Source organism: Gorilla gorilla, chromosome 5 (assembly GCF_029281585.2).
Source record: "Gorilla gorilla gorilla isolate KB3781 chromosome 5, NHGRI_mGorGor1-v2.1_pri, whole genome shotgun sequence".
NCBI lineage: Eukaryota > Metazoa > Chordata > Mammalia > Primates > Hominidae > Gorilla > Gorilla gorilla.
Window position 1 is genome coordinate 177,209,797 of NC_073229.2, and position 12,492 is coordinate 177,222,288.

General features: G+C 36.6%; 1 protein-coding gene across 3 annotated transcripts in view; it reads right to left on the reverse strand.

Annotated features, from left to right (window-relative positions):
• Positions 1–12,492, reverse strand: part of RGS17 (regulator of G protein signaling 17) — a 128,280-nt gene that overhangs the window by 35,994 nt on the left and 79,794 nt on the right. For all 3 annotated transcript variants that reach the window (XR_010134402.1, XM_063707968.1, XM_063707969.1), the window contains one exon: positions 3,100–3,243. Coding sequence is in view for 2 of the 3 variants with exons in the window: in XM_063707968.1 (XP_063564038.1) it covers positions 3,100–3,243 (144 nt within the window). In the remaining variant the exon portion in view is untranslated. The remainder of the gene's footprint in view (positions 1–3,099; positions 3,244–12,492) is intronic.

A 12,492-nucleotide genomic window follows, 5' to 3' on the forward strand; every position in this document is an offset into this window, starting at 1 on the left:
TAGTCATAATTAAAATCCATAGTTCAAGGAACTTTAACTTTTGTCCTTTTAAAAAAATTAAGTGGCCAGGCCCAGTGGCTCATGGCTGTAAATCTCAGCACTTTTGAGAGGCTGAGGCATTTTAGGATTGCTTGAGCCCAGGAGTTCAAGACCAGCTCAAGCAACATAGCAAGATGCTAACTCCACTAAAAAAAAAAAAAAAAAAAAAAATTAGCCAGGTGTGGTGGCATGCACCTGTAGTCCCAGCTACTGGGGAGGCTGAGGAGGGAGGATCACTTGAGCCCAGGAGTTGGAGCTTACAGTGAGCTGTGACTGTGCCACTGCAATCAAGCCTGCATGACAGAGCAGATTTTGTCTCAAATACAAATAAATAAATAAATAATAATCAAGTGGTTTATAACAATTAGAAATTTTCTATCATTTATCATATATAGAAGGACTTGTAAATTTATAGACTGTATATTTTATGGCCTAGACTCAGGCATCCAATGTTCATTGACAACAAATGCAGCTCCTGACAAGGACATTGCTAGTCTAGAGCTAACAGAGCATGCAGCCAACGTACCCAATGTTTGGGGATCTACTCTAGAGGTGTAGAGAGTTGATGCAGCTTCCGAAAGCTGTTTTGTTCTCCATCTATTGTCTGTGTACTGCAATAATCTCTTGCTCATGTGCTAATGTTAAATGTTTTGTTATTTAATGTGTCCTTTAAAAATTGATAAAAGCAAATCTCACTAAATATTTATATGGCAGCTAATACATATAGCACAAAGAAACTTCAGTATTCTATCTGTTCTGGGGTTTTAATTCCAAAGCAATTCAGAAATAAGTTTTGGCAGCTAAGGAAAATCATATACCGATTACAGGAACCTGGTATAGTGCAAATGAGCACTAGAAGTCTATTCCTCAACCTTGTGTAACAATATATTGGTGATGTTTTATACAGAATTTAAAATAAAATAGCTTTCTTTTCCAAGACAATTTTCGTGTTATAGCTACAAACTGATCTTTTTTTAAAACAGTATTTCAAGCCAGTTCCTCTTTAAAGTGATCTTTATTTTCCAATATGAAGTGTTCCATAGCCCAGAGAGCTAACTCTTATTAAATGCTTAACTGTGTGTCAGACACTGCTCTTGGCTTGTTATGTATTTTATCTCATTTAATTTTACAATGACCTTACGAGGCAGGGATTTTTATTACTGGCATTTAACTAACTTGCTGAAGGTCACGCAGATAGAGATGGGTGAGGATAAGATTTGAACCCCAGCAGTCTGACTTCAGAACCACTATAGTAAGTCACTACATGGTACTTCACAGATTAAGACCAGAGCTAGATAATCTCTTTAGGCATGCCACAGAAAAAGATTACACAACTATGATTGAAATATTTACTTCATCTCAAACTCTGTTTCCTCCATCTTAAATTATTAAGGCTTAATAATGAAAGAAAACAAATTATGTATATGATATGGTTTGGCCGTGTCCCCACCCAAATCTCATTTGAATTTTAGCTCTCATAATCCCCATGTGTCATGGGAAGGATGTGGTGGGAGGTAATTGAATCATGGGGATGGTTTTTTCCCATGCTGTCCTCATGACAGTGAATAAATCTCACGAGATCTGATGGTTTTATAAAGGGCAGTTCCCCTGCACATGCACTCTTGCCTGCCACCATGTAAGACATGCCTTTGCTCCTCCTTCACCTTCTGCCATGACTGTGAAGCCTCCTCAGCCCTGTGGAACTGTGAGTCCATTAAACCTCTTTTTCTTTATAAATTACCCAGTCTCAGGTACTTCTTTATAGCAGCATAAAAATGGACTAATACAGTATGACTTTCTGTAACAAAGAATCATCATCTGGGAAGCAATATTGATATCTATAAAAACTACTTAAGCTTTCCAGATTACTACAATGACTGATGTTTTTCTGAAACTGGAGTTTTCTAGAGTGGATGGAACTTGTTCATCACCAAGGGTACCACTCTAGTACAGCCCTCTTTACCTTCTTTTGGCCACAATGATACAACGTTTTGCCATATCAAAAAAGAAACTTCAATATATGTTGGGAAACTGTAGAGATAATACACAGAGAGATGACTCCAACATATGGGCCTTTCTCTAGGTTCTGAATTAGTCTGGGGATACCCAGAAGACCACTGCTGGGCTAGAAGATCCACTTGTAAACTGTATGTTAAAAGACCCCAAAATGTATGGTTCAAAGGAAAGTTCCATGAAGTCTAGCATCCCCTTGAGGAATCTCATCTGCATAAATGTTAGGCACTTTACGAATCCAGAACTCGAGCAGGTTCTCTGAGCTCCCTGGATCATGGATGTTTAGCACTAGATGGCACCTTGGGAATTAGCTTGTCTAACTCTTCATCATTTTGCCAATGAGGAAATCAAAGGACAAAGAGATTATGAGTTTGCATGATGTCCCAGAGCCTGCCAGTGATAACACTACAATGGGAAGCAGGTTCTCTGGCTCTAATTTCAGGATTTTTCAATGAACTGAGTTGGACTTCATTCCAAGCACAGCCACTGACCTTTTAGATAGGTAGTTGTGAGTCAATGACTCTTCTCTCTGTCCTTATTGGCAGGAATTCTGGGCAGAGGTTGTTACCCTGACTTACAGTTATCTGGTCATACAGCTGAATGCTCAACACCCTATCAAGTAGCAGCAGAGAATTAAAAAGAAAAAAACACATTCAATACTACATGCAATATTACTAGATGTTATTTTAATGTTCTTGACTGTAACATTGGAGAATATTGCTTATTGATAAATACAAATGTAACTAAAATCTTATTTTTACCCATATCTTTAAGAAGCATGGATGGAGAAAAACATGATATAAAACACCTCTTCATTTTTTTTTTACCTTATTATCAATTTAAATGTAGATTTTGGGGAAATATTATATATTTTGTTTGTGAAAGTATTTGCATTAAACCAATGATAGTCTTCAATAAGTCGTACTTGCAAAGAAAGAACAAAAAAAGACATGTTGAGCAGTTTCTACAGTTCTGAGATTTGGCATGCATGTTCACACTAATGCCTGCCAAGCCTGGGTGTGGCATCCTACAGGTAACATGACATACCAGGAGCAGCTGCAACAACAGCACCAACAAAAGCAACAGGTGTTGTTGGGCCTCTGGTTTCCAGGCGCTTGAGACACGGCAGGTGTTCCTTCATTTTGGGACTGCTGCCTTTTTCGCATTTCAGCTACTTCAGGACCCAGTTGGCTGAAAGAGATAAAAAAAAAAAATTGGGTATGAAAAAAGCAATAAGGATAAGTTGCCTATGCTGAAGGAAGGCTCATTTCACTATGGAAGGAGGGAGGTAATTTAAGAAAAGGTAAAATAAGGAAGCTTGAGAGGCCAAACTAAAAATTCTCAGGAAAACTTTTTAGAAGAATATACTAAAAACTTTGGGGAGGAACGTCTACCTTGATCTGCTGCATAAAATTATAGCAACAAAGTTGCCACGTAATCAAGATTGTTGGTAAAGTAAATATGATAAGGTTTGAAAATTTATTTTTAACTTCCTTCTTTACTCAAGAATGATTAAATCTGCCTTTTTTATGGACACCATTCGGTGATTATAGAGGGTGTATGTAACTCGTTTTTCCACTAATGTTTACAGTAAGGTAAATTGAGCTTTATAAATGATTGTTGCATGGTTTCTAACTATATAAGAGTATGAGGAAGATCAAGTTTATTCTTGGCGCCCTCTCACTTCCTTTGAAACACAATATCCTTTTTGGCACTTTTGACTCATCCTCCAGAGGCCTAACCTTAATAACATTACCAAAAGGCCTTATTTTCTGTTAGGTGTCAGTGTTGCAAAGGCATTAGCTTCTCTTCTTCCATCCCCCAAATTTATTTTTATTTAACGGAGACTTGGGGGAAAATAAAAGTCATCAAATTCAGGGGAATTACTCTGATGGAATTTATATATCATGGCAGATAAAATAAATATTGGGATACAGAATGTCCTATCTGTGATCTTACAAATAAGGCCAAATGAGTTGCTACCTATTTATAGGACCAATCCTGATCTAAGATTGTATTGAGGATTAAAATAAAAAGTTTTGTCTTTGAGTAATATCAAATTTAGCATGAACTCTTAGAAAAAGTAATGCAATCTACTGAATGATGTTTTTCATAAATAGGCAATGTATATAAATCATACACATATATTGTCAAATGTGTGGCTGAGAGCAGTACTTATTAAAACTATAAAGTGCTTCAGGTTATTTTGGCATTATGAGCTATTATTTTAAAATGATATTTTCAGTTCTGAATACAATGATAAACACTTCAAAAAATACTGTATTCTTGAAAACCAGATAAACATATTTTTCGACCAGAAACAGAGCAGAAAACCACAGTCGTAGGTGAATGGGGTCTAAAGCCACAGTAATTCTGCAATTCAGATATTGAAACAGAAGCGGACAAAGGTCCCACACTCCAGTGAGGTGTCAGATGCTCCCCTAGGAGGAGTGGGAGTCTGATTCCAGGTTGCCTGCAAAAAATCAGGGGCTGTGATTGTGCCATTCATAAAAAGGTACTGAAAAAATAATTTCTACTATTCAGTAATGCCTAGCTGCAGAAAGGGTAGGATGCAGAGAAAGCCATCCAGATCAGACTTCAGCCAATCAGCTTATTTGTTCAGTGACTGGGTCAGGGAATTTTCCAAAATCACTGGCAGATGGCAGGGAATCCTGAGATACTGATAAAACAGCTGCTTCAAGACTAAGGGTCTTAAGGGATTAGTGGAAACAAATGAAAAGCATTACATTATGAAGAGTAAGTGACAGTAAGAAATACATCTCTCACTCAATGTGTTACCTGAAAGCAAAAATCCATATTAACACCAGAAAACAGACAACCAACTCAACAATTAGGAGATTAATATATTCCTGATCAAATGCTAATAACAGAATCACCTAAAATTAGTTTAACAAACATATATTTAAGATAAACAATGTGATAAATGAAAGAATACAATTTAAATGGGAGAACAATAAATTATAAAACATATCTGACTTCCCCTTTTCCAATTTGGATGCCTTTTGGATACATGCACCTCCATGTTGACTGCAGCACTATTCACAATAGCCAAGCTATGGAATCAACCAAGGTGTCCAAAACCAGATTAATGAATAAAGAAAATGCGGTATATATACATCATGGAATACTAATTTAGCCATTAAAAATAATGAAACCCTGTCATTCACAGCAACATGGATGGAACTGGAAGATATTATATTAAGTGAAATAAGCAAGGAACAGAAGTTAAATACCACATATTCTCACTCATATGTAGAAGTTTAAAAAACATTGATTTCATAGAAGTAAAAAGAAGGACATAGCATACCAGAGGCTGGGAAGGGCAGGAGTAAGGGAGGGATATGGATACACTTTTTAAGGGATATAAAATGGCAGCTAGATAGGAGGAATAAGTTATAGTGTTCCACATCGCTGTAGGATGACTAAAGTTAACAATAATATATAGTTTTAAATAGCTGGAAGGAGGATATTGAAAATTCCCAACACAGAGTAATGATAAATGTTTAAGATGATGAATATGGTTAATGATCCTGACCTTATCACTCTACATTTTATGTACTGGAACATCATTATGTGCCCCATGAATATGTACAATTATTATCTGTCAATTAAAAATAAATAATAAAATAAAATAAATTATAAAACAAAAATTGGCAAATATGAAATAAGAAAAGACATAACGGGAATGTAAAAACAAACACAAATAGCTATTAAAAGATTTACACATAATCATTTCTTTCCCAAACAATCCCGAAGATGGTGCCAAGGAATATACTCAGAATTCAGCAAAGAGTGATGAAAAGCTACAACATGAAAAGAGAATTGAGATAAGCAGACCAGTAACATTGAAAGGCCCCAATATATACCCAACAAGATTTTCTTCATAAGGGGAAAAATAATGGATTGTCAGGAAACTCATAATATTTTAAGGAAAATCGGCCAAGAACTCCCCAGAACTGGAAGAAAACAAAACAGAACAAAGCCTCACATAAAGGAGTATACCACGTGCTGAGTAGGATGAATAAAAATAAAAATAAATCTACACTTATAAACAAAATAGTAAAAACACATCTAGATGATAAAGACAAAAGCTGAATTACCCACACACAAGTAATGCTTTGATTGCCAGTGGACTTTCCATGAGCAATATTAGATGCTGAAGATGGTGGGCAATGGAGTTACGTGTTCCAAGTGCTGAGGGATAATAATCATCCTACAATTTTATATGCATCTAAGTAAAAATTCAAGAGTGAAGATTATTTCTGATAAACTCACTGAGTTGATTACTCAAATATTTGCTGGAACCTACTTCAGTCAGAAGAAAACAAAATTAGAGGGAAGGGGTAGAATATAAGAAACAGAACTGAAATTGGTAAAATAGGATGCTGAACTTAATGACCTGGCTAAAATAAAAGTCTATGTTTCTCTGTTTAGATACACTCAAGAATTAAATTTAAGACTACATCAATTATGAAAATGGGTGGGCTGCCCTAACCCTCTAATGAAACAGATTTTGTAGACATCTCAATGTCCCCATATTATTAAGTCCAAGAGTTATTTTGCCATCTCCTTCTGGGCCAACAGCCTTTTACACTACGATGGACAGAATTTGCCCTTCCAAAATACATTCGTTGAAGTCCAAACCCCAGTTGTGATGGTAATAAAAGCTGGGGCCTTTGGGAGGTAATTAGCTCATGATAGCTGAGCTCTCATGAATGGGATTAGTGCCCTTATAAGAAGAGGCCAGGGAACTGGATTGCTTTTCCCCACCATGTGAGGATACAGAAAGACAATCTTCTACAACCAGGAAGCAGGCCCTCACCAGACACCAAATAGGCCACCATCTTGATCTTATACTTCCCAGCCGACAAAACTGTGAAAAACAAATTTACGTTGTTTTTAAGCTACCCAACTATGATACTTTGTCTACAGTAGTCCAATCTGACTATTTTAACTCCACCCTCTTTGAAATACTTTCTTCTCTTGCCTCCTGGGCACCATACTCACCTGTCTGCTTTCTCATCACTTCTTTGCAGTCTACTTTCTTGTTTCCTTTTCATCTTCCTCGCTTCCAAATTTTGAATGGCCACAGTGTTCTGTCTTTCTTCTCTATCACTTCTTTGATGAACTCATTGAGACTTTTTTGGGTCTACCAGCTTTCTGCACAAAATCCTCAAATTTACATACCCAGTGAAGATAATTTTCCTGAATTCAGGATGCATATATCCAACTACCTACTCAATATCTTCACTTGGCTTTCTCAAACTTAACATCCTCTAATCTGCCCTCATTATCTTTTCCCAAAAACGTGTTCTTCCCACAGTTTCTCCAATTTTACTGAATGAAAATCCTCATCCTTCTCATTTTTCACACCAAAAAATCCTGGACTCATCCTTGATTCGTCTATTTCATCTGGATGTCACATCAGCAGATCAGCAAATGTGAGACTTCTTAACTGGTATCTGCTACCCATCTTCTGTTTCTACCACCTCCTATCTCCTTCTATTACAATTCCATTTTATTCTATTCTCAAGACAGCAGCCAGGATGAGCCTTTCAAACCTAAGTCAGATAATTTCAGCAAAGACTCTTCCATTCAAATCCAATCCAAAACTTCCAGTGGCTTACCATCTTATTCAGAGTGAAGTTCTTACACTTACAGTCTGCTTTTTTGTTACTCCCCTGAATGTATCTCCTTGTCTCTGCCTCTTGTTGTCTGTTTCAATCACAATGGCCTCCTTGCTGCTCCTCAGCCATGCTTGGTACAATTATGTGTCAAGACCTTTGCACTTGTTTCACACTTAGGGTTTCACTCCTTCAAGTATTTACTGAAATGTTACATTCTCCTTGAAGCCTTCATGACCATCTTATTTAAAAATGAACTCCCTCACCCCATCCCCAGTATGACCTGTTACCCTTTCCTGTTTAACTTGTCTCCATATAATGTATCATCACTAGTCATACTACAAGTTTTACCTGTTTGTTTGTCTAACCAAGTAGCCAATAAATTTGATGAAGGTAGACACTTTTGTCTGTTTTGTTCATTGTTGTAACAATGCTTGGCACATACTAGGTACACAAATATTTGTAGAATGGTGAATTTTATAGCATTCCTATTAACGATAAGAAGAAAACAATAAAGTCTATATACCCAACATTCAAAATTATTAATTTTGCAGCCAATGCAACAAAATTAGAAAAAATAAATAAAAATTGGAAAAGAAAATACAAACTTTACTATTTACAAATGATATGGTTATCAACATAAAACTTCCAAGAGATTCGGCAGATAAGTATTAGAGGCAGTTCAAGAGGGATGCCAGTTTAAGCTTTAAAATATCATATACTTCTAATACACTAGCAATAATGAATTTGAATATATAAGAGAAATAAAGGCATAGTTCAATAGCAAAACCAAAACAGTAACTGGTAATATTTATAACAAAAATTGTATAAGAACTCTAGAAATATTACAAAACTTTATCAAAAAACATAAAATAAGACCTGAATACAGAGTTGGGTTATCTTCTCAAGTGGGAAGACCAAAATCTTAATTGTCCTCAATTATTTTATAAATTCAAGGCCGAGCATGGTGGCTCACACCTGTAATCCCAGCACTTTGGAAGGCCGAGGCGGGTGGATCACGAGGTCAGGAGATCGAGACCATCCTGGCTAACATGGTGAAACCCCATCTCTACTAAAAATACAAAAAATTAGCCAGGTGTGGTGGTGGGCGACTATAGTCCCAGCTACTTGGGAGGCTGAGGCAGGAGAATGGCATAAACCTGGGAGGAGGAGCTTGCAGTGAGCCGAGATCGCACCACTGCACTCCAGCCTGGGCAACAGAGTGAGACTCCTTCTCAAAATACATAAATAAATAAATAAATAAATTCAATGTGATCGCAGTAAAAATTCTAATTCAATCATTCATGGAACTTAACAAATGAATTCTAAAACTTACATGGAAGACTGAAGACATGTCTGAAAATAAAAATAAGTGGGGGTGTTTGTTCTATCAATAATATAGAAGTCATAATAATTAGGCAATGGCATGGGAACAGATATGTAGATCAAAATAATAAAACTCTCAGAGAGCTGAGTAACCTTCAGGCATTTATGCAATCCTGGCTTAAATTAGAGTATGCATCTTTATCATTCAGGAATGACAGACTACTCAAAAACGGTGTTGAGATATTTGCACTTACATATAAAAAATTACACCTCCAAGTGATAATACATGCAAAAATAAACTCAAAACATGAATACAAAAATAGATGTTACAAATTCTAAAACTGTCATAAAAATGTAGACTATAGCTTCAGAGCAGAAAAGGATTTCTTACTATAAGATCAAGCTCAAAAGGAAAAGCTTTTTTTTATATAGTTTAATTTATTAACAAGTTTTGAGCAAATAAGGAAACAATAAAATAGAAACAAGAAAAATAAGAGAATCATACTGGAAGATACAAAGGAATATTATCCGTAATAATAAGTAACACATTGCAATTTAACAACATAAAAACCTAATAGAAAAATTGGCAAACAAATTTGCAGGCGGGTCATAAAAGAGGAAAATATAAATACTCCAAATTAAATGAATAGATGCTCAGAACTATTAATCAGAGAAATGTGGATAAAAAAGTATTCCACATCCAAATTTTCCACTGTTAAAAAGTCATACAATATCAATTTTGGAAGAGTACTTGGGTAAATTAAAAACTCCTCACACTAATGGTAGGAATATACATTGAGAAATCACTTTGAAGAACAATATTGACTACATGTAGTTCACAATACACATAACCTATGACAAATTCCATTTTTATGTTTATACACTGGAGAGACTCAAACCTTTATATGAAGACACTAATTACAGTATATTTAACACCTTAAATTGGAAACAACCTGTTATGGACTGAATGTTTATGTCCCCCTCAAATTCATATGTTGAAATGTAACCCCAAATGTAATGACATTTGGAGATGGGGCCAAATATAATGATATTTGGAGGTGGGGCCTTTCAGAGGTAATTAGGTCACAAGAGCAGAGCCTTCATGAATGGGATTAGTGCTCTTATAGGAAGAGGCCAGAGAGTTGGTTCTTCTTCTCTCCATGTGAGGACATGGAAAGAAGATAGTCATCTACAACCAGGCAGCAGGCCCTCACCAGACACCAAATAGGCCATCACCTTGATCTTGAACTTTCCAGCCCCCAGAACTGTGAGAAATAAATGTCTGTTATTGATAAGCCACCCTACATATGGTATTTTATTACAGCAGCCCAAACTAAGAGAGAAATGGGTACTGAGAAGTGGAGTGCTGCTATAACAAATACCTAAAAATGTGAAAGCAGCTTTGGAACTCACCAAGAGTTGTGAAGTACATCTAGAAGAAGCCAAGATTGTCATGAAGGGACTTTTAAAGGTGATTTGGTTAGGGCTCAGAAAGGGAAGAGAAGAGCTGTAGAGAAAGCTTCCATCTTCTTAAAGAATACATATGTAATCAAGGACTGAATGTTAGTAGAAATATGGATAGTAAAGGCCATTTTGATGAATTCTCAGACTGAAGTAAAAACATGTTATTATCCTCATTAACACCGTAAATTTCACTGTCCTTTTCTCCATCTTGTGCAATGGAGAACAGGCAATCCTTGTTATTAAGCAGCAAACAACTTGGCTGAATTGTGTTCATATTATTAGTGTTTTGTGGAAGTTGGGACTTGTGAGCAATGAAGTTGGCTATTTAGCTGAGGATATTTCTCAGCAAAGTACTGAAGGCACGGCTTTGTTCCTCCTGACTGTTTAGTAAAATGTGAGAAGAGAGAAATGATGTGAAGAGGGACTTACCAAACAACAACAAACTAGAACTTATGAGCTTGGAAAATTCTCAGCCAATCCATATTGCACAAAATGAGAAAGCATGTTTAAAAGAGAACACTAAGAGTATTACCAAGCCACCATTTGATAAGGAGATTAGTATGGTGTGAAGCATAGACTGAATTAGCTACCTCAGCAGGAAAACTGCCAGTTTGAACTGAATGGGAAGGAATGAAGAAATGTTGTCAGATTTTTTGGATTTTACAGGGAAGACCATAAAACTTTTCAGCTGCAAACATGATCTATTCTTGAAGACAAGGGAAGAATGACCACAAAAAAATGATCCAGAGATCATCAGGGCTTCATCCTATGTTGCAAAGGGTGGAGGAAGAATTGCCTGATTTTCAACAAGTTAGATTACCTCCAATCAAAGGCATGGGGGTAGGACTGGGAAGAGCTGTGGAGGTTTGGTGCCTGCCCAGCAGAACCCTAGGATTGAGATCCCAATTTGGCAGGGGTGCAGAGCAATATCTCAACTCTACTGGGTCTGGAAAATGGGACCTCTGCCCCAGTGGGCCTGGAGTGCACAGCATCAAGCACAAGAGGATTATTCTCCAGCCCTGAGATATGGAGTTTGACTTGCTAGGTTCTGGACTTACTTAAAAGCTATCACTCTTTTCTTCTTTCCTATTCCTTTGCTTCTGAAATGGGGATATCTATTCTACATCTGTCCCACTACTGTAGTTTGGAAGCACATAACTTATTAGGTTGGTGCAAAAGTAATTGTGGTTTTTTGCCATTAAAAGTAGCAAAAATCGCAATTACTTTTGCACCAACCTAATATTTGGTTTTACATGTTCACAGCTGGAGAGGAGTTCTGTCTCTGAATGAATGATACCTTAAGAATCACTCATATCTGATTTAGATGATAGTTAGATAAGACTTTGCACTTCAGACTTGAGAACCAATGCTAGAACAAGTTAAGACTTTTGAGGCTACTGGGATGGAAATAATGCATTCTGCATGTGAAGACATGAATTGTGGAGGGCCAGGAGCAGAATGTTAAATACTGAATGTGTGTGTCCTCCTCAAACACATATGTTGAAATCTAATCTCAGGGTGATATTAAGAGGTGGGGCCTATGGACGGGGTCATTAGACAATGACGGTGCAGGCCTCATGAATGAGATTAGTGCCCTTAAAAAAGGGACCCCCAGATTACTCTCCTGCTCTCTTTCCATCCTGTGGGGATAAAATGAGATATCAGTAGTCTGCAACCTAAAAGAGGGCCCTCACCAGAACCCAACCATACTGGCACCTTGATCTCAGACTTTCAACTTTCAGAGAAATACTGTGAGAAATAAATTTCTGTTGTTAAGTTATCCAGCTTATGGCATTTTGTTATAGCAGCCTGAGCTAAGACACAACCAATATTCTCATTTTTCCAGGAATGAATTTTAAAATGATGATACTGTTATATGTTAATATATAAAACAGCTCTTAAAATGAGTAACTTAGATCTATATGAATCAACTTGAGGCAATCACAAAACAATGTTGAATAAAAAAGCTGCAAAATATTAAATACAGTATCAACATAATTTTCAT